General features: G+C 42.3%; 1 protein-coding gene across 2 annotated transcripts; it reads right to left on the reverse strand.

The window, feature by feature from the left end:
- Positions 1-79: 79 nt before the first annotated feature.
- ahctf1 (AT hook containing transcription factor 1) lies at positions 80-21,813 on the reverse strand. Of its 2 annotated transcripts, XM_079156937.1 has the most exons (40): positions 21,656-21,813; positions 19,496-19,622; positions 19,041-19,191; positions 18,781-18,883; positions 18,076-18,256; positions 17,720-17,927; positions 17,486-17,602; positions 17,058-17,142; positions 16,745-16,895; positions 16,132-16,264; positions 15,858-16,039; positions 15,574-15,635; positions 14,984-15,112; positions 14,649-14,739; positions 14,349-14,438; positions 13,760-13,900; positions 13,376-13,480; positions 12,897-12,993; positions 12,640-12,763; positions 12,457-12,513; positions 11,876-12,022; positions 11,484-11,674; positions 11,152-11,296; positions 10,890-11,021; positions 10,517-10,664; positions 10,152-10,302; positions 9,948-10,049; positions 9,602-9,746; positions 9,267-9,482; positions 8,386-9,076; positions 8,069-8,248; positions 7,790-7,889; positions 6,977-7,098; positions 6,545-6,855; positions 3,583-6,399; positions 2,422-2,683; positions 2,131-2,301; positions 1,948-2,045; positions 1,468-1,556; positions 80-1,302 (listed from the first exon to the last, which is right to left on the reverse strand). In XM_079156937.1, exons 2-40 carry the CDS (start codon positions 19,614-19,616, stop codon positions 1,104-1,106), a joined length of 8,745 nt encoding a protein of 2,914 aa, XP_079013063.1. In that variant the 5' UTR covers positions 19,617-19,622; positions 21,656-21,813; the 3' UTR covers positions 80-1,103. The 2 variants fall into 2 exon arrangements, with proteins under 2 accessions (XP_079013063.1, XP_079013062.1); XM_079156936.1 differs by lacking the exons at positions 15,574-15,635; positions 15,858-16,039; positions 16,132-16,264; ... (7 more) ...; positions 19,496-19,622; positions 21,656-21,813 and having other exon boundaries at positions 2,422-2,653; positions 14,984-15,106.
- Between the last annotated feature and the right edge of the window lie 1,576 nt (positions 21,814-23,389).

Here is a 23,389-nt window from a genome sequence, read left to right on the forward strand (position 1 = left end):
TCCATCCATCGCCCCACCAAACTAACACACACGCAATGAAGACGGTAAATTGAATTGAGACAACTCAACACGAGAAGTATTCAAGCTTTACCATATTTATCAAAGAGCAGTCATCAAAAATAAGACATTCTACATACATTCATCAGAAAATAGCCTATGTGTCAGATGGTAGTTGACATTAATTTAATCAAACAAGCCTATTAACATGTCCCAAAACAATTTGAACAACTCCAAACCGCTGTGCGTCTTTTTTTGTTTCTTTCACACTATACAACATCCCCCTAACATACAGAAACAGTCCAAATCTGATTAGTGTACAAGTCTGCGTCTGCCTCTCAGAAAATCACACAAATCGACTGAAATTTAAGACTATGGCACAGGCAATCTAATGATCAAACACATTCAAGACACTTAAAATCTCAAAAAGAGCGTAATTCTTAAGGATGTATTTATTAACTTTATTTGGAACATAGCAAAAGATTATATACAAATGTATCGGTAAAAATGTGTCATCTCCACTCGGTTGGTTGCTTTTCTTGTTAAATAGAAAACCAGCAGGCCTCAAAATCTAAAAAGTAAACAATGACAAAAAAAACCCAACAACAACCTAAAACAAAATTAAAAGAGAATGTGAATAAAACCTCTTTATTAGAGGCAGGTTAAGTTCAGTCATTGTTTTTATTAATAGAAGCTTCTAAAAGCCCACATTGATTGCTTTCCCTTGTGCCGTTCTGTGTCCAGAGAATTAAGTGGATTACGAGGAGCGTTGCAAAATGTCCAACACTAAATGGCAACAGATATGATATCAAGTGAAATCCAGTTAGTACGAGCGGGATGTGTAAACTCCAAAAATATATGCCTCGCTCACACTGCTATCCACGGGTGTGTTTTGTCCTAAAAAATAGATTTTCACGCCTACATTGCTTTTGTTTATTGTCCTGCAGGAAAGTAAATATACAAAGAGAACCACAGCACTGTGAGGCATTTGAGGAAACCATCATGAGTTTAGGCATACACTATTATTTGACAGCTCCTGACCGAGGTTGGTTCTAATTGTATGGTGGTTGTCTGAGGTTCACTGGTTAAAACCACCACCAACCTCCTTAAAGTCTCTTCCTCCGTGTGACAGGTTTTGTGAAAACAGTGTCCATTATGCGTTTGCGTCGAAGATTAATGGTTGAGGTCGGGGCCTCTCCCTCTATAATCCTCTTCAGTGCTCGCGGGATCGGATCGGCTGGGCTGGGCAGAGGTGAGATCAGGTCCACCTCTGCTATGGGAGGCGGCTCCAAAATGGCTTTGGATCTGAAAGTGAAGAAAAAACAAACACCTGAGCAGGGAGTGATTTTCTTTAGCCCAAACCAACAGAGCACACTAGAGTGCAAATTGTCCTGAAAAATAAGCAGTTATTTTTTTGTATGCTCGGCCTTTGGGGTCTATAAGGTCTTTTTCTTGAGGACAGGATCTTACTTTGCGGTTCTTTTGCCTGCTTTTCTGGTCTTAGAAACACCTGCTGCTTTCTCCACTTCCACAAGATCTTCTTCTGAAGCAATTTCCTCCTGAAAAAAAAGTTTAAAAAATAAAAACAAACCAAAAAATGCTTTTCAAAAGACATCTTATTCATTAACCCTTTTAAAGTGTAGTGCATGTCTATGGACAGATTTTGTGACCGCAACAGCGTTTCAACCACGCAAGATGCATTAAAACATTACAGATGTGTAGTTGAGATCAAAATGAATGTCGAGCTTTGAGATGGGTGTGGCCCAAGCTAGGGTGCCGGAAGTAGGGGGGTAGGAAGTGGGGAAGGGTTTTTTTACTTTTAGTTTTTGAGGAAGAATACAAATAAAAACAATTCTCTGCTTAACAATGATCTCATGGTATTACATGTTTGAGGAAATGACTATGTTCAGGTTAAAACGCATATCCAGCCTCATAAGCAGAAGCACTTACATGAGGAGCAACAGAGGTATCTTTGACAACTCTTCTCCTGCTGCGGGTGACAGGTGCTGCAGACTCTTCACTCAGGCCAGGAGACTCTGCTCGTTTAGCTGACACAAAGACAACACAGGGTTAAAACCATGATAGATGAATGAATGGACAAAGAGGTAAATGGATAAAAAAAAAAAAGCTCACCTCTTGTTTTTCTTCGTGAGGGGGAGTATATGAATGAATGCTCGCCTGGACTAGACTCTTCGGGTTGAGGGACCAGGCTGTCTTTCAAAGGAAGTAGCGAGTGAACCTGCTCTACTGACGACTTTGTACTCCTCTTGCTGGTTCTTACCATCTTTGTGACGACTATTCCTCCTGTAATTGCATAAAAAAAAGAAAAAGAGTTTTATGTCCATACATTTAAGCTGCTTTATTCTATGACAAACATCTTACAGGAACTAAGATGCAGATGTCTGTATGCAGCCTCATACATACCTTCCTCTTTTTCGTCCTCATCCTGAAGTCTCTTGATGAGGGCGTCTGCGACAGGAGTTTCAGAATCCACCTCCAACGGTGAATCCAGTAAAGGAAGGTCTTCCTCTGGGTGATCCCAGAGTTTGCTTCTAGTTGGTCGACGGGAGTTGTTGCTGTTAAGTTCTGGTTCAAGTAGAGCTCCACTTCCTTTCAAATTGTCAGTTACAGTCTCTGCTCTTATCTTCTTTGCACTCTGAGGAAGTAATAGAGGAACCAGTTTCACCTGGGAGTGTGAAATGTCATTAATGATCAATGATGGATGGAACGGCTTTATCAACATTTAATTTGGAATAATGTAAAACAGACAAAAAAGGTGAAACTGATGAAGATATGAGTTTAAACTAATTATTTCTCATATGTATTTGATAGAAAAGTCAGTTGACAGTTTAACAAACAAAAATGGCTTTATATGTACCAACATCAGATGATGGTGAATAAGATGAAGCTTTACAACCTCAGTACCTTACTGACAGAAAACATTCTCTTATCTGCTATAGAAGCGATGCTGTGAGCACATGCATCCACACACCTCCCACAAGAGTCTATGATAAATGATTCATGAGTTTTGAAAGTGGAGGTGGCTTAAGTATAGGGGGGGCAAAACTTCACCAAAGGAACTCTGAGTGCGATGACGCCTCCCTCAAGAGTCTAAGGCGGTTCATTGTACGTGAATCAGTTTAGAAGCTTTGCTCCATTTTTGTTATATGCCAGTCTCACACAGCCCCCCTTTTTGCCAATGGACCCTTTTCACATTTTGACATGTCCTAGTAGGAAAAGCACAGGTGAAATTGATAACATCAACGATGGCCTAGTTAAAGTGTACCAGTAAGCTATTACAGTGAGCCAGCATGTACAACACCAGGGTCTCTGCTAAGTGGCATGCAGCAATCATTAATGTTATTGAGTACACCAGTCCTTTTCCTACTTTGACGTGTCAAAATATCTGCCTTGGAAAAGGTCTACAGGCAATAACACAAACACACACCGTTGCACCCACACACTTGACCTCTATGCCATATTTCAGCCACCAAAAGGTGTGGGGAACTTTCTGGACTGACCGAATGACAGAGTGAGCTATAAAGCTGCTGGTGGCAGAAGAAAAATAAAAGATAGATTACTTACTTGTGGATAAATATTTAGGGTAGGGTATTTAGACTGTCGAGTTGCCCTGCTGGGAGTGGAAGGTTTTTTGCTCTCTTCCTCCTCTAGCAGGGACGGCTCTGAGGATTCTGTCCGACTTTTCCTGGAGTTGCGTTTGACAGGGGAAGCAAAGACCTCCACTTGGTCCTCCTCATCTTCCAAGATCTCTAACGGTGTTGGCACCACCTCACTGATACTCAATGTTCTTCTGCTGGACCTCCTCGGAGTGTTTCCCCGAGTGGTCCTGCGTTTGGCCGGTGTGGGAGTCTTGGAGCTTGTTCGGCGAGACACTTTTGTATCTTTGACCTCAGCCTCTTGTTCCTCATCATCTTCGCTCTGGGTCCTTTGGGTGGTCTTTGTTGAAGTGGCCCTCTGGGAACCTCGCCGTCTGGCAGGAGAAGAGGCCTTGGAGGTTGATGCAAATGTGGTGTCATTATCTGTGGCGTCCCCCTCTTCAACCTTGTTATTAGGAGGCTCTATCTGAGCTTTGCGAGTACTTCTTCGAGGTGTGCTAGCTTGGACTTCAGTCTCAATGTTCTGTTTACGTTTTCTGAGTGTACGACTAGGCGAGGCAGGTAAGAGAGCGCTTGTTTCTACCTCCTCCACTTTCCTATCCTCGTCTGACTCATCCGCTTCCTCCGGGAGGGGAGAGATAAAGGAAACTGTCCTCCCTCTCGTGGTCCTCCGTGTTGGGGTGAAAGGTGCTTTCTTTTTCCTCTGAGACGTGGGCGTCTCTGGCACAGGCTGTTCCTCTGTCTGACTAACCTGCTTCACAGGTTTCCCCTCTTTAACATCTTTATCGTTACTCTGTCTTCCCCTGGTTCTTCCTCTTGTTTCAATCTCCATCTTAATTTCCTCCCCGTTATCATCTTCTGTCTCTGCTAAGGCTTTGTGGTCCTGCTGCTTCTCCTCCACGACAGTTGCCCTCTCAGTGCTGGGGTTTTTATCTGTGTCCATATTATCATTCCCATTCTCTCCAGGTTCTTCCTCATCCACAGCAGGTGTTGGTTTGTCCGCCTCCTCTCCTGTCTTCTCTTCCTCGGCAGCATCTTTCTCTGCAGAAGCATCTTTGTCATCCATAACTGCTGGGAGTTCTCCCACTGGAGTTAGTCCAGAGACTGAAAGAACTTCAGGTTCCTGATCGCCAGCCAACATTACTGCTGGGAGTTCTTCCTCTGGATTTGGTTCAGATGGTGAAAGACCTTCAGGTTCCTGATCGCCAGCCAACATTACTGCTGGAAGTTCTTCTTCTGGATTTGGTTCAGATGATGAAAGACCTTCAGGTTCCTGATCGCCAGCCAACATTACTGCTGGGACTTCTTCATCTGGATTTGGTTCAGATGGTGAAAGACCTTCAGGTTCCTGATCGCCAGCCAACATTACTGCTGGAAGTTCTTCTTCTGGATTTGGTTCAGATGATGAAAGACCTTCAGGTTCCTGATCGCCAGCCAACATTACTGCTGGGACTTCTTCATCTGGATTTGGTCCAGATGGTGAAAGACCCTCAGGTTCCTGATCGACAGCCAACATTGCTGATGGAAGTTCTTCCTCTGGATTTGGTCCAGATGGTGAAAGACCTTCAGGTTCTAGATCGCCAGCCAACATTGCAGATGGGAGTTCTTCCTCTGGATTTGGTTCAGATGGTGAAAGACCTTCAGGTTCCTGATCGACAGCCAACATTACAGATGGGAGTTCTTCCTCTGGATTTGGTTCAGATGGTGAAAGACCTTCAGGTTCCTGATCGCCAGTCAACATTGCTGCTGGAAGTTCTTCTTCTGGATTTGGTTCAGATGGTGAAAGACCTTCAGGTTCCTGATCACCAGCCAACATCACTGCTTGGAGTTCTTCTACTGGACTTGGTCCAGATAGTGACAGACCTTCAGGTTCATAATCTTCAGCCAACATCACTGCTTGGAGTTCTCCTACTGCACTTGGTCCAGATAGTGACAGACCTTCGGGTTCATGATCTTCAGCCAACATCACTGCTTGGAGTTCTCCTACTGGACTTGGTCCAGATAGTGACAGACCTTCAGGTTCATGATCTTCAGCCAACATTACTGCTTGGAGTTCTCCCACTGGACTTGGTCCAGATAGTGACAGACCTTCAGGCTCATGATCTTCAGCCAACATTACTGCAGGGACTTCTCCCCCTGGAGTTGGCCCAGAGACTGAGAGACCTGCAGGTTCATGGAGTTCAACCAACGTTACAAAGTCTGCATTACTCGGTTGTTTAGCATCTCCTGCCCCATGGTTTGCCCCAGTGTTTTCAGTTTGAATGTCAGCAAGTTCTGACTCTGTCATTCCATCTATCTCAATTCCATCCAAGGTGTCCATCTCTTTACTCTGGTCCTCTTCGGACACTTCTCCAGACAGAGGAAGATCCTGATCATCTGTTCCCAAAACAATAACCTCAGGTTTGGCCTCAAATTCGTCAATAGCCTCCACTGCTGGAGACAAGGTGGGAGGGTTGGAGGACTGTAGATCATTCTCCATAGGCAGTGTGTCGTCCTCTTCATCCCTGTCCTCGTCCATATCCAGCATCAGAGAAAAGCCGCTGTGAGTTTCAGACCTCGGGTCATCTGGCACAATGGTTTGCTGAAGCTCAGGGAGACCAAGCTGAGAACTATCGACAAGGCCATCCTGCCCCTCCACAAGCTCCAGAGGTACCAGTAGAGTAGTAGAGGTTTTGAGCTCCACGTATGATGATCCTTGCTCTTCATCCTCATCTGCCTCCATCCCGTCTTCATCTACCCCGAGTCTCACCATCACCACCTCACCCTCCATGTCCTCCTCTACCATCTTTAATGGAGCAAACACACAGAATAATTTATTCGTTGATTTATTTTGTGATTGATTGATTAATCATTTAATCTATTAAACGTCAGAAAATGATGACAATGTGTATCACAACTTTGACTAATTGATTAAGCTCTACATTTGTTACCTTCATCTCTGCGCCGGGTGTAATCAGAGAGAACTCCGCAGCCTCCTGCTCTGACAGACTTGGCAGGAAGTGTGTGTGTCCCTGCTGTTCAAAGACTGAACTGGGTTGGAGGGGTGGAAGCCTCCCATTACCCTGGACCTCCTCAATGATCTCCACCTCACTACCAGAGTCTTCCTCCTCCTCCTCATCTTCATCCTCAGCTTGATCAGACTCATCATCCTCATCTACTTCTTCCTCCTCCTCCTCCTCTTCCTCCTCCTCCTCAGACACAGGACTAGAAAGCTCTTCACTATCGTTTACACTCACAACCGCTAGGAGATAAAAAAAAAAAAAAAGAGCAGAAAAGTGCAGGTGTGTGAGAAAATTAGTAAAGCAGTATTGTAACAGTCAGAGTACCAGTGTTAATGTGCATGTGAGTACAATCTTCCTTACAGTGGGAGTCTGTGCCAGTTGGCTCGGAGGATGTCACAGAGGCAGTAGATATTTGGCTGGTGAACACTGGCGGAGCTTCAACAGCGGCCTGCACCTCCACTTCAACCTCACCTGGTGACTCACTGGAAGAAAAGAGAATATCTTTTAAACTGTGAAAAACAAAACAATAACGGCTGAAAGGGCCAGTTAAGGAAACCGAATTTCCATGTCTATAGTGATATGTACACACTTGTTGACAAAATAAACTAGAATGTTTGTATTAATATGGACTATGACCTAAATAATATTTAAAAGTGAAACCTACAAACCCTGAGCAAACTATGGCTAGAGCCCAGGAACCAGAACGAGAGCTAGGTTATTCTGCTGGTTAAATCAAGATATTTTTGCGCATAGGTGGGCACATTCATTAATGTGCATACATGCGTGTACCACCCCCAAAAAAAGACGGCTCCCCTGAAAGCCCCAGTGTAATTCAACACTGGAATAGATCATGCATGTAATGTTTTTGTGTAAATATATGGAATGACAACAATCTTTACATTAAATGATGCCTCAATTATCTAAATGTTATACTCGCATTTAGATTTCAAAAGCAGCAGATACAATTTCTGAGTAGCAGACCGTTATTTTATATTAGTTATTTTCAGACTTTAACTGGGTTACTGGAAAAAAAAAACAGAGATCAAAATATTTTGTGTTACAATGGAAGTCATTTTTTTTCTTGTTCAATTATAAACATCTGAGAAATATAGTTTTTGATCGCTTTTAATTCCCCAAAATGTGGTGTTATAGTGAAGAGAAAAGGATACAGACCTGTTGAAGGACGTCTGGGTCTGTGATGTGTTGTGGATTCCTGAGCGGGTAAGTGGAAGATCGCCGCCAAACAGATGTCTCTGCACAAACTCTGTCAGATCTGTCGGACAATACAGAATCATAACATCTTAGTCATTGTAAACTTGGTGTAATAAAACAAACGAGTTTCAGAAAAGCCATGTGTTACACCGTGTTGTCTATATTAATCACTTGTCTAATATGAGGTATTCATTTCTTGTGACTTTTTTTACAGTATAAATCCATCATTTAAAAATAGACCTGTTGATTGCTCCAGTTCCTCTTCTAGTTCATTTGTGGGTTCAGTGGCTGCAGATGGTTTCAGATACTCAGTGCACTCTGTGGATTTAGTGGCTTCTGTCTGGACGTCCTGTTCCACTCGTAGATCCGGAGATTCAACCTCAGGGCCAGAGTCCGTGCTCTCAGTTACCTGGTTACAAACTAGTAACATACAAAATATAAAATATCAGAGCAGAGCACGTCTTTATATTTTGTTGCTGGGCAGCACTGGTGTGACGCATCCCACCGATTATTAAAAGTTATAACGAAACTCAGAGGAAATTCTGCAAATGAATTACCTTGATTGTGAATAGAAATGTGAGTTGCAGCATCTTCATGCTCGCTGACTGACTCAACATCCTGTTCATCCTGCTCTTTGGACTGAACATTTTCTTTGTTTTTCGTCTCCTCTTCAAGACCAATCTCCACCACGTCCTCAATTGTTTCATCTTCCTTCACCTCCTCTTCTCCCCTCTCTATGTCCTCGGATGTCAGGAGAGGGGTTTGTTCAGTGGTTGGTGAGGTCTTTTCCTCTAGCTCTTGATTTTCAGTTAGGCCTTTGATGTTCACCGTCACTACCTCTTCTTCCTTCTCTGTAGCTGTATGCCCCTGTTTCACTTCCTGGTCCTCTGAGATATCAGGAAGAGGTGCATCGTAATACTCTAGAGTGGTGTCTGTTGAACGAACAGATATCTGGCTGGAGTCCAAGCTCAGGATAAGTTGTGCTTGAGTTGCATCTGAAGGTCTTGTTTCTGCAGAGGCTTCATGGATGGAGGATGATTCACTCTCAAAGCATCTCAGCTGTGGGGAGGGAATACCACCTTCTGGAGGCAAGAACGTCACACAAGGCTGTTCCTCTAACTCGTCTCCATTCTCTTCCTCGTCAGCAGGCTGTGAGGACCAGGTCTTATGGGTCGCCTTGGACAGCAGGGGGCCTCTGGACAGTAGGGGGCCTCTGGTCAGCAGGCTAATCTCACTGTCTGCTGCCATCTAGAGAGGAAACAGTTCCAAAGAGGATTACAAAATACATTTTATTATAGAAACAAAATCAAACCTACCAGCTAAACAAAGATGAGGATAATTGATGAGAAGTGTGCCGATACTGACCGGTAAGCACAATCTAGTGAGTTTTTGTGTGTTTGTTTTCAACACACCACTCCTATCTAGTGTTTGGTCTTACCCCATTGGTCCATCGGACACCTTTCTCCGGTTCAGGAGATTCTTCCTCTTCGATGAAGGTGATCCGGCTCTCTTTGCTGCGGAGTGGGGGGGTGATGGAGCGTCCTGGGGAAGCAGACGGGGTGGCGACGGGTGTGGGCCTCAGGCTGCTGCGCAGGATGGACTGGGGAGTGAAGGCTGAGAACACAGGGCCAGAGGCAGCCAAGGCCCGAGCTCGCTGAGAGAACAAAAATACGAAAAGTGTAAGACAATATCGACATGCTCCAGGAATACAACATTCGACTTATTTTAACTATCCTGACGGGGTAAAAGATCATGTGTCAAATTCTTGCTCACCTTGACAACCTGCGGTGTTTGCAGCAGACTGAGTTCAGGGGCCTTGCTGATGCTCTTTGGAGAAACCCAGGAGTTAGGAGGTCTGAGAGGGCTGAGAAGAGGCCGAGGGGTCTGACAGGAGGGGTGAACCACCAAGTCCATCAGCCTGGTGCACATTGAAGAAAGTCATTATTTTAGAATGATTGTTTTTATGATGTAAATTATCAAAACAGCTGGTATTCTTAAGTGTGATTAAAAGTAGTGTAAAAGTAGTAGCAATGTTCAAAAACACTGATTAAACTATCTGTGTCAGTGTATATGTATGGTATGCTTCACTCAGGCTAACATGGAGCTCATAGTAGAGTACCTTGACTTTCGTTTGGCCGTCATGGTGATGGGAGTTCCCAGGAAGGGCTCAGAGAGGGCCATGGAGGAGGTCTTGGGGCTCTGAACATCAGCTGCCCAGGAGCTGGCAGAAACAACATTGAAATATTAGAAAGTAATAAAACAAATCTAAAATAATAAAAAAAACAATTCCCACTTCGATGCAATTCTGGTACTGCATGCTCACCTCTTGGCTGGGGAGGACTGTGGTGTAGCTCCTTTGCCCAACCACACCTCCTCAATCTTGGTCAGGACATTGTTGATGAAGCCGGCCCTCGACATCACCTTCTCACTGGCGGAGCGTTTGGTGATGGTCGACAGTGGCTGCGGCCGAGAAACTGGAGCCGAGTGTAAATATGTTATTTAGATTTGTAAAAATGTTGAAGCTGTTGTTTACATTACACTAAAACTAAAATAACAGACACTGCCGCTGTTACCATTCACTATTAGTAAATTTGTCTCACACACATGATTTTTGCTTATTGCGTTACTCAAGGAATCGTTTGAGCCCGAAGTGCAATAGACTTGAATTCAAGTTGAGCATCTCCTTACCTTCTCTGTGGACGGCGTAGGGATGCTGGTAGGGCTTTGCTCTCTCCATTGCCAGTTTCCTCTGGACTCTGGGCAATACCTTGCCATACTGATCCAATATCGAGTTCCTGGTGTTGGACCGTTCTTTAAGCTTTGGGTCTCGCTCATTCTAGGAACAAAGAGAAGTGGTTATAAATCTAACGGAAGCAAGTATCTTCTTTCTATATAATCGTAGAGTGGTGCACAGAAATGTCATATTTGGATATAGTATGTCTCAATCGATAACAATTCATTAAATACAGTTGATTCTGAATACTATAAATGTCACATACTGTATATCCAGATAACGCTGTGATAATTAGTGTAATGCTATGCATGCGTGTGTCAAACATACCACCATGTTCATTTTGAGGCTGTGGTTGAGCTGCAGGGCAGGAATGTAGTTGGCCTGCTGAAGGTAATGAACCATCAGCAGTTCTCTGTTCTGGAGACCGCCTGTACCCTGGAGAAACTTCTCCAAACTCTCCTGAAACACAAGCCCAAGACCCAAGAGTTGTAGGCATCCACTTTATATCCGAAAAACACCAGGAAAGGTGAATCTAAAAACAGAATAATGACGGGTTAGGTTTTATAAATCTCTCTCATCTCTCTCCTACCTGCTCAGTGAGGCCCAGGGGCAGTTTGAGCAGCTCCTTGATGAGGCCCAGCTCCTGGCAGCTCTCATACAGAAAGCCCAGCAGCTCTCCCGTGTTGAGGCGATTTGAGTGCTGCCGTAGCAGGGACCACGCCTCTATGAGACACCTGGAAGGACACACTGCGTTAATAAAAGGTAAGACATCGTAAACGAATCATTGGATTGCCGACATGCTCGTTTCCTTAAACAAAAAGCCTTTTTCTTGCCCATTTTTCACATATGCACAACTTTAAGTTTTACTGACAGCAGACACTGCTGGTATTGCTGCACAGTGTCTTTTCCCGTTGCTCTAACCTGTTGTGTAGCAGTACAGACAAACAGAGTTTGGCCTGGGAGGTGGAGGAAATTGGGGGCTTCGTAACGTGGAAGTATCGTAGTGCCACTGAGTGTTGGCCCTGGCACATCAGTGCTTGTAGGACACGCTCGTGCTGCCACTCAAACGGACACTGAGAGGCAGCTGGATGCAGGAGCAACTCGAATGAACTCTGATCAGCACAAATGAGAAAAAGAAAGCATACAATTTGTCAGAAGAGGTCGTAATATTAATAGTACAGGTCATTCATGTGTATACAAATGTTAAAATGCTAATACTGATGTCCAGTATTAGCATTACCTTTAAATACAAAAATGTGTATTCAAATTTACATCTTTAAAAAAAGTCAGTCAAATATTCAGCCGGTGTGTACCTGGTGATCACGGTGGTCCAGCAGCCAGAGGCCTTGTACTAGTTTCACAAGTCCAATAGGGATTGCAAAAGCTGGGGGGAAAGACTCCACTGAACTTCCCTCCTTATTGGGGAAGGAGTACATAACATCGAGCAGCAGGTAAATCACCTGGAACAACAGGTCAAGGCTTATACACGCAGGAGGCTTAATCATGAGGAGAGTGTAAGATTTACAACTATGGCCGAGGTTACTTGATTGAAATGGTTTTGAATGTTGGATGATTCATTTTACGGTTTCTTTTTTTTAAACTGCAAAAACATAAATGGAAAACAATCATGAATAATCTAAAAAAAAAAGCTATGATCGTATATCTGACTGTTTTTACATAATGAAACCAACAGAATTACAAAAAAAGTCATTACATATGTTCTTTTGTGTAATGTTAAAACAGTGACACAGCTTCCTAGAGCTGTACACCCACAACAAATATTTAAACAAGCAAATAAACTGAAGTAGCAACCCCTGAATTAAAAATAAGAAATCCTTGTGTTATATGTGGTGTCATTTTTTAGGCACTACAGACATTAATAATTGAAGGATACGAGTGCATTTTTAGCAGCTTCATCAATATTGTCCAGTAGATAAATGTCCAACAGGGCCTGTGGATAAAAGAGGTATAAACTCAATTCTTCACACACGGTAAAAGCAACAGATTCAAACTCGATTTGATATAGATTAGATGGTGCATAATAAATGATATTATAAATAAATAAGTTCATGCTTACGTGCAATGTAGGTGGTGGGTATTGCCCTGTCCCACCCTCATCCCTCTTCCACAGGTTGGTCAAGCGTTCGCCACACTGGCCAACCAAACCATCGATCATCAGGCAGTCTGCACACCACTTGCCCCTGAGGAGACCACGGAGTGTGTCAGCATTAGATCAACGCCGACTATCATCATCATCATCCAAAAGTAACAGGTATTACTTATGAAAATATTGCTTAGCTGCAGTCCTAGATGTGGAATATATGTAATACTCACTTAGCCAGCCTGGTGAGCTCCTCTCTGCGTATAGTATAATAGTTGCTGATGACTGAGTGAGTGTAGAAAGGCCTGGAGATCTGGAGAGCATCGTCGTCTAATGGGGAGAACAATTACAATAAATAAAACTGACTATACCGATATTCAAAAGTTTGGCAATCCCTTAAGAAATTGTATGCTGGATTTCTGTTAACAAGTTAAAAGAAAAAGAACCAGACACATTTCTGCTAACTGTAATGACTAATTGTTTACAGCAGCCAGGCTTTTAATTAGCTACACCCCGTGCAGACAGCTAAGGCCTTGAACTTCTTATGTTGCACAATGCTTCTGGTTGAAGAAGATTTTTAGGTCACTGGAGTCAGTGACCTAAAGATATTCAACCTGCTTTTAACTTGTTTACTCACTTACTCTGAGAAATTGTTTTGTGTGAAGTTGCTAGTACGGTTTCCCAAATAATGTTTATGCCAGCAACAGCTTACCTGATCCTTCAGGCAGCAGACCGGTACGACAGAACCAGAGCACCACCTGAGCGTACTTGGAAATCAGACTAGAAACCAAGTTCTTGTTCATCAGACCCACCAGACCTACACCACAAAAACATAAGCAAAACCTGTCAATACCGACAAATAACTCAAAATAACAACTTCTTGATATCGCTGCTCAAAGGTATAGCTTAAAAGGTATCAAACCATAATCAAATTACTGACATCAGTAGACATTTTAAAAACACTTGCAAGAGTGTTTCTTACAGTTAAACATAAATGGGAAATGAGAAAAACAGGTTTGTGGGCTGGCTGAACCCGTTTCCACTGACATCACAGGGAAACACAACACTTGTTCATGTGACTGTGAGGATATTGTACCTTTATGTGTGAGCTCCTGGGCTTCACTGAGCAGACAGTGGAAGATGGTGCTGAGGTTACTGAGCAGTCTCTGGCTGTGCTGGAGCAGCTGCATGGTCTGAGGGTCTGTGAAGTTGGATGAGCTGTCAAACAGCGGTGCACCTAAAGAACACGAACACGAACACACACACACACACAAATGTATTAACAAATTGCAAACAGCATTGGAATAGGAGGAAACAGGGGGGATTAATATCATGTAAATAATGAATAATTTACAATATCGACAAACAGACAAGGCAGGCATTTGCGCCTTTGTAAGGTTAAATAATACTGTACTGTAAAAGATTAAGTAGCCACTAACCTGAATTTACCTTGCAAACATTTTATCTAAAATATTCAAATGTACCACCTGAGTGGTCACAAACTGCCAAATATACGGTTTGTCAGATGTCCAGTTCTTGACAACCACTTACATTTATTAAGACTTAATAAGATCATCTCGCAAATCCAAATTTGGTCGATGTTAAAACAAGAAATGATATATATTATATTCTATATAATTCAAAATGTAATTTGATTAAAAGTATAAAATGATATTTAAACATACAGATGCCATCCAGTTCCTCCTTGGTGTGAACCACTTTGTTCCAGGCCCAATCCAGAATGTAGCGCAGGTTCAGTGCAGAGCCTGGTTGTTCTGTTTAAGAGGGACAGAATTATAAGCTTTAGAGTTGACTGTATTAATGTAGAGGGACTTAAAACTATGAGTGTGTCTATGTGTGAGATGAAGCCAGAGAGAGAAACACAGAGCGAACGTCTTCGCCACATATTTGCGGGCATGGTTGCTGTGAGTCTTGATGAGCAATATAAGAAACAATTTGACAGTTAAATAAGAATGAGTCCTCACCTTCTGCAGTCCACTGCTTAATACAGCCAGTGATCAGTCCCAAGGAGCTGGTCTCCACCGCTGTTGACAAGATGGCATCCAGCTGCTCCTCCTGAGGGTCCAACATCAAGTTACTAATGTACAAATTAGTTTCAAAACTTCTGAATACATATTTCTGCTATCTCTGTAAATCAGTTTGTAATGTAAACTAAAAGAGAGCATTCAAAAGCACCAGGAACGGTGGCTTTTTGTGAATAAGTACTTCTGGAGACCAAGATGTCAGCTTAGTGGTGTGTGTGTGTGTGTGTGTGTGTGTGTGTGTGTGTGTGTGTGTGTGTGTGTGTGTGTGTGTGTACCTGAGAGAGGCTGGAAGCCTGAGTGTCAGCCAGGCGAGATGAGAGCAGGCCGGACATGAGGCAGCGAGAGTAGCTAGTGGAGATGATGTCACTGGAACAGGGAGCAGCTTTCTTCAAAAAGCTCAGGGTCTGGTGTCAATGAAGGTGGTGTGGTGTAATAGAAGCTTACTTTTATTATTCACATATTTACATCCTACTTGAAGAGTAAATATTGTGTAGTCTCAGTGGTAAACATCATATGATCTTATGCAAATTAAAAAACAAGAACACAAAGAAAAGGCTGTGTAAACTAAAATACAAACAGGTTGAATTTATTTAAAAACTAGTGGTGCAACAGTTCAACAAGCCCACATTTTGGTTTGTACTGCAGTTTTTGGGTCACGGTTCCAGTTTGCTTTGCACATTAGTGAGAAGAAAAACCAAACGTTCCGTTCATAAGTCATTAAACGACTTGTTTTGTAATAATCCGTTTGTGCATCCCTAATAAATACAGTGACATATTTACCTTTTTACCATTTGGATCAAATGTCATAAAATTAATGTTGAGATAAAAATGTGTATTGATCGAAAAATGAACACAAGAGACTTGCCTCTTTCTGATACCCAGAGCAGGTTAAGTGCACAATTCCAGAGTTGAGCAGGCACGTAGCATCTGTAACATGGAAGGGAAAAACATTATTAGTAAAATTATATTTCAACAACAAAACTGGACATGTCTGCACAAGTAAATTCCAGATTTATACAAACAGGCAACATCAATACACAGCGATAGTACCTGGAAAAATGACAGACCTGGAAGATGATTTAATATTACATTTTTATAATTTCTCCATATTATGTGATATATTGTGATACATATATTGTCTCCACCTACCAAAGTTATATGTGGTGGGGTTAAAGTACTGTTCTGGTGGGGGGCAGGTGAAAGGCAGGCCCCTGCTCAGGCTGCGGTCGTGCACCACCACATCCAGGAGGACGTGTTGAGACACCATCTGCACCACTGGGTCCAGAGACCAAACTGCCAGGTAGGGACAATTTTGCAGAGACTCTCCAGTTCTGACAAGAACACACAGTGAAAAAACAGTGTCACGGCAAATCAAGCAATCAAGAAACTTCTTATGAAGTTATGAATTTAGTCTCCACGGTACCTCAAAGAGTCTGGCATCTGTGCGTGGTACCAACGGTTGATGTCAAAAACCCCTATGTAGGTAGATGGGGTTCCCTGACCATAGACCTTGACTTGCCAGCTGAAGATAGACACACTGGTGTCCGGAGATGCAACTGTAATTTGGGTGATGAGGAAGGAGGGAATGAGACAGAGGAAGGGAGAAAAGTGTGGATGATCACTGAAGTGTTTAAAAAAAATAAAAGGCAGGTAAGACAACTGAAAGGAAGTAGATACAGTATGCGAAAAAAGAGAGACAAAGAGTAGAACTTTTCTCCATCGTGCAGTATAGTGGTAATAGAAACAGTTTAATGAGATCACACAATGGTATAACCATTTAAATATTCCATTATTACTCCTTTGACAACACAGGCAATGGCAAAGCACTAACCATTAAACTCTGATTGGTAATGCTTAAAACCTGCACTAACAACACTTAAAACCTGCACTAACAACGCTTAAAACCTGCACTAACAATGCTTAAAACCTGCACTAATAGTGCTTAAAACCTGCACTAATAATGATTCAAACCTGCACTAACAAGCTCCCTACATACTCATATCTTCCATGGGTAGTTTCAGGGGAAGCAGGCTAACCTTCATTCATGCTGTCATCCCTGTCAGGGTGGGGTCGGAACTTCTCGATGGTCTGGCAACTCAGCAGGCGGGTGTTGGTAGCCTGGGTCCTGAGAGGGAAAGCTCTGCCACTTAACTCCTGACTGTAGCGTTCCTCGCAGTACTCCAGACCCTGAAAGTTAAAGAGGGAGGAGAGTAAATAAGGAAGGTATTTGTAAAGTAGATTTGCTAGGACTGATACAGAACCAGCCAAGTGAAGATTTAACTAAGTGAAGAGAATGGAGAGAAAGTATTTGTGCAATATGTGGTGTCATTTTTTTAAGGCATTACAGACCTCATAGAGGATCTTCCCGGAAGTTAGACACTTCCTTTCACTGAAGGCCATCTGAAGCAGGCGGAGGCTGACCATATCTCCCTCACTGTGTGGGAGTGAGAGGAAGCAGAGGGAAAAAATAAGAATTTGGCAAAAACAAAACACACACTTTGCCTGGATGGAGTCCTTAGAAACACAAATAATGTCAATTTACAAGAATCTCATGATTATAGAGAGCCAAAATGTAAGCCGAACGTCCAGGTCCAGTTCCATAGGTAAGAAACCTCACGGTAATTTTATAAAAAGCGATCTCTAACAAACTATTTCCCATAAACCCTTCATTTTTTTCAGACCAATGAGTTACAGAAGCTGGTGGAACAGCTATGTGACGCCATTACTTTGCCTGTTAATATTCAAAACAAAGAACATAGTGATTGTGTAAGACTTACAGGTCCTGAGAAGACTGGACAGCCCAGAGGTAGCAACAGTTCCTGGGGTCATTTTCTGGCTCCTGAAAGGTGAAGGCATGCACAGGCACCCTGCCACCCTCCAACTGGGAGTGGTATCTACACATGAAAGGGATCAAACACAAATTAACATACACACGATACATTTTTGGTATTTAAAATGTACATATCAATGGTATTCTTAAAATAACAATGTATTAAAATACAAAAACTCACTCCTTCTTTAGGGTTTTCATGTTCCACAGCTGTAAGTGTCCATCTGAAAATCCCACAGCCAGCTGGTTGGTCCTGGAGATATACTGCAGAGCTGTGGCTCCAACTCCACTGGGCCCATGAAGCTGGAGACAAAGATGTCTGCCCTGCCTGGTGCTGACTTCTCTCAGCCGAGGGATCTCTGCAGGAGATTTGGTCACTACCTGCAGGTCTGGGAACACAAGAGTAAATAAAAAAAGCGAGATAGTTTTAGATAGAGAAACAAACGTGTGTGTGTGTGGCAGGAAGAAAACATAAAGCAAGACATTAAACATGAAAAAACAAAATAAACCCAACGCTGCGTCACACAAGCTAATCACCTGAAGACTCCAGTTCACTTTGGCTGCAGGACAAGTCGTCGAGACAGAGGTCCACAAGCAGGACATGACCGAGATCCGTCACTACAGCAGCAATGCCAAAGAACCAGCGTAGACTCTGGTGAAGATGCTGCGTCGAAGTGCTCGCTCCGCCATAACTCACCAACGGCTCAATAGCTGTAATCTAAAGAGGAAAGAAGGGAAACAAAGACAGATGTTGTTGAGGTTTGGAAGGATAAGATATGTTTTTAGTTTGTAAATACACATTTATAATTTATCAATCTCTACTTTATTATCTGCCGACACAAAAATCGTATTAAAACAACAAAAAAAACTACAAATTCACCTTTAAGGAACAATGTCAATCACAAGAATATAAAGCTGTAAGCTGACGTCAGTCACGAAATGAGTATTGAAAGTGTACCTAAATATTTGCATGTGCTGTGTTAAGTTCTTTTTTTGAGAGTTCATTGTAAAGCAAGCATTAATCTGGGCCAGGTTGCTTGCAATTTGTTTTACACTTACAAGAGAAAAGACACAATTCTAAATGTGTCTGATCATTTTGTATATTCCAATGACTCAACTGATTCTAGAAATGTTGCTTGAAACCTGCGATATGTTGCTCCAAGAATTTAGCATTCACAATCAAAGCATAAGACCAACTCTACCAGATAAGAGTAGAGGAGACCTGAAGCGCCGCCAACTCACCCTGCCTGGTATAACCACCGCTTTAACCACCCTCGACAGTCCCAAGTCATAGAGACATAGCACGCTGCCCTCTACTTCCTCCAAGCCAACTAGTAATCCAGACCTAGTAACATAAAAAAACAGTAAAGGAGTTAGCTTTGGACATTTCAAGCACCGTCATTAATATCTAGAAATCTCGTAGTAGTTAATGGTTCATTTTGATTGATTACAATCCACATCAAAGAGTGATAAAGACATGAATAGTAAAAGACAGCTCTGACCGTTTGAGCCAGCTGAAGTCCTTGGCTGCGTGGACACAGGGTGGTTGCTCGCCTCCGCCGCTGAAGCAGTACGCAGACAGACGTTCTCCTGTCACGGCATGGACAACCTCCAAATGGGGGCCACAGGCCAGCCAGGCCAGCCCGCTGCGGCCTGCACACACAGACATGGAAATGAAAGGTAAGGGGGTTATGATCCAGGACTATCACCAAGCTAGGTTCCATTGTTAAGAAGTAAACAGCTAATGAGTTAACATGCGACCTGCAGCCATTTGTAAAAGCTGTTCTTAAGATAAAACTTAAATCGAAGCATCACTCATTTTAAATGGAGCAATACAATTTAGCACATCAGTCATTTGAAACTACACTGTTTTACTTGTGTACCTATTTGCCATTGCAACTAAGGATGGAGGGAAGAAAATATACATTTATAGGGAGTATTGATCAGTAAAACTTACCAACAGTGAACTTCCCATGTAGCACAGAGTCTAGAGTGATCTCATCCTCCCCGAGAGCATCTTTAGTAACTTCTGGGAACGGCAGCAGGCTGCTGGTGACTTGGGCAGTCAGGTCATGCATTGTTCACTGTACAAACAACAACAACAACAACACAGGATATACAGTATGTTAGAAACACCCTGCCCTAGATACATTCATCAATAAGTTCAAGTACAATGACAACCTGTGAAAGAGTCTTTTGGAGCGCTTCCTACGCTATAAATCTACTTTGGGCTTTATCTGCTCGACCGGCTTTTACAGCACAAAAGAAATCTTTCTTTCAAACCACAGTTGCAGCCCCAGTTGTCAGGAAACGCGCTGTCAGCAACCTTGCTGACAACTGGTCCAGCCACTGGGTTTGCTTTCTAATCAACCACAACCCAGGACATAACGCTACACATCTGTTTGCAGACTTCTTTTTTTTTTTAAATCTTTTTATCTGTTCCGATTTAACAAAACCGTGATATGCCAACAGTACTGAATGAATAAAACTAAACTATTACATAGTTGCCAGCTTCACGTTGAGAATAAGAAAATCCATGCCTATATTTAAATTATTTTATTATTATTATTATTTTTTATAGATTTGCTTATAGCTGATGTCATTAACTCTGGTACATGTTTTACCCTGTGTTGATTTCTATTTACTCTTGTTATCACCATTTCTAGTCTGTAAATGTGCATGATGCCCATCAGCCTTGTTGTTGCACTCGTGCTCATACAAGATATCATCATCTCCAGCAGTATGATAAACACTGTGCTTGAGCTTTCAGGGCCAAATCGACCTGAATGGAAATGTGGCCGTCAGTTTCACAGTGTGCTAGATTAGACCCAATACTGCCCTCTGTGACCACAGGGCTGAACACACAGTGGATTCAAGTGAACTCCCGCGCAACGAGCCTGCCACTACGCAGCCACATGCCATGACGTGAAATTCAACATGTAGACAAATTATAAAAATGACCAACTATACGGGCACATTGACGCACTTAGAAGCGTGGCCGTGATGTGACAGACTATTGACAGATGCAGAGATTTCACAACAAATTATTAGATTATTAAAAACAACGAAGCAAATACAACATCAAGCGTTCACGTGCGTAAGTATTAACGCGTGACAACCCGTAAAATGTGCAACTCTCGTCACTTTATGCAACTTTCAAACGTATCAGACGATATGTGGACGTTGTGGATGGTTAGACGTCAGTTAACTGGCTAATCTGAGCTCGGTTAGCATCTGCAGAGTGTAGATTAGCTTCATCAACTGCTGCTTGACATGATGTAAACAAACCAACCATCTCTTTCTTTAGCAATGCAATGCACAGTGCTGTTAAACACAGGCCACAGTGACAACACATGATTAATATGCGAATGTTATTTCGTGCGGAATAAGGTCTGGTAGCTGCCTTAACGTAAACACTTGTTTCAGTTCATTAGCGAGCTACCTAGTTAGCCTGCAAGGTCACGCAGGATTACAGTTTATCCGAGTTCACCATTTCAATTAAGATAGTTGGCCTAGATATATACATACATGGCAGTACTTATTTCACTTTGAGTCTGCTGTTAACGTATTAGATACGTGCTCCAACAAATAAACTTATCTGATTAACATTTAACTCTAATGCTAGTTGAGTCTGGGCGGCTAGCTACACGAGCTACGTTGCTACTTTCGTGTTATTAGCTCGCATTAATGTTAGCAAAGCAGCGAGTACGTTAGCGTTGGTTCTTCCGTGACAACCTGGAGAAACATTACTATTTCACCAGAACCAACATCACACTACTCTTGTCTCTAGCTAACGTCGCTTGAATCTGATGATTTAGCTACGTTACAGGTAATTCAGTGGTCTCGCTTTAGCTTTAGCTGGAACAGTGCAGACGTAACGTTACTGTAGTGTAACGTTAGGCTAGCAATACAAAACTCACCAAGCTAGCTTGTAGCCACTGGCAACATCGCGGTACGGACGATCTTCGTTTAGCGACCGGTGAACTCTTACTGTCAATCTTTTAGGAGGATTTAGGCAAAACGAGCGAGTTTGGGGAGCTAGCTCCGTTGGATCGCTCTCAGCTACGCGTGTGAACGTGATGCAATGTGCCGCTAGCTGCTACCGACGTTAAGTTACCTGTCCGAAGATGTCGACGGCTTTATCAGAGCCACGAGTGTTTTGTTTTCCTTGACGAATCTCCCGATTCCTTTCCCCCTCTGTCATAATCCGCTTCTTCTCATGCGTAGAGCCCTGTGGGCGCTTCAATCGACTGACAAGCACGAGATGCTCCCTCTGACTTCAGGCTTCCACAACGCGTAGCGCCATTTCCACGATTGGAAAGTGCTCCATGAACTTCTTCTTCGTCGGCGTTGGGAGAGTGAGCACGCGACCACTCACTGCTGCCCTCTTCGGGTTCGGCGTGATTTCAGTTTACAAAATTACATTATGGACTAAAATCTAAATTACTTACTGCCACTTTCCCACTATCCACTGAAATCAGTTTAAGGAGTGGAGCGTGGACCCGCCCGAAATTCTTTGTTCACAATATGATGGTAATCACTAACCATTCTTTCAGAAATGGTTGCACAGTACTTAATATAGATAGTCGAATTTATGTTTATATAGTTAGAAATCATATGAAATGTATCATTGGGCCTAAAGATTCACATCATCAATGTTTTACAACCCATATCTTAACCCATAACTTTTGAGTATTTTGTAATTTGTATTTGATAAGGCCGATTAAAAATCTAACGTAATTTGTAACAAAATACTTTAGAGTGGAGTAATTTTGTATTTAAAATACTCAAAATACTTTCTCCACGAATCAAAAAACAGTTCACGAGTTCAGTCTTCAGATCTTCAAGTTCAACGGATTGTCTGTCAAGTAAAATATTGTAGCCTATTGTATATACATGGTGATGGTTATAATATCAAGCTAGCGATCGATGCTAACATGCTAGCGATCGATGCTAATATGCTAATGACGCTAGCATGCTGTCTAGGCTAGTGCATAGCCAGTGTTTAGCAAGTTAACTTATCAGTCGAGTAGCTAGCTATTTAAGCAAAGCAACTTCACGTGGAGAATCTCCAGAAACTGAGCAGAGTGGATCTGCTTCTGTGTTGAAGGCATAATGATATGAAATGTTCTTATTGTAGAACATATGATGTGTCTTTTTCCTGCTGGCTCGCGAGTAGTTTTTCTTTTTGACAGTAAGTGGGCGGACCCAGTCTCACTTGTATACATATAATTGGTTACAAACCTCGTCTTTGGATAAACCGGATATCACTCTGACGCAGATGCTAGGTCTGATAGAGGTGGTTTTCAATTCAATTTAATAGCGTTATTAAATACAAAATGTGTTAAAGTCAAGTTGCTCAGATTGGTTTAAATTCACTCCATCATTCTATTACAGACAATGTGTGTTTGATAGTCAAACCTCTTGTGACAAACAGCTCAAAGACACTTTTTGATCTTAATTGATTAAAACATGATGATCATATTTAATCATACTGTTGTGTTTACAGAAGTTAAGAGATATAATATGAGCAACAATTTGGACCCGCTCAAGGATCTGGAGTCGAGATTAGGGACCACTATTTGTATATTAACTGTTTACCCAACTTAAATCACTGACAAGTAATTAGTGGATGAAAAAGTATTCAGATCCTCACTGCAGTAAACGTACTAATAACATACTGATGAAACAATAATCCACTATGATTAAAATACCTGCAATCGAAACCTTAGTCAAGTATGTTATTATCAATATCAATTATCAATTAATTTATTATAATCTTCTAATAAATGAAGTATATGTACGTATGTATATGTACGTATATGTATATGTACGTATGTATATGTATGTA

This window comes from Pholis gunnellus (genome assembly GCF_910591455.1).
Source record: "Pholis gunnellus genome assembly, chromosome: 1".
NCBI classification, from domain to species: domain Eukaryota; kingdom Metazoa; phylum Chordata; class Actinopteri; order Perciformes; family Pholidae; genus Pholis; species Pholis gunnellus.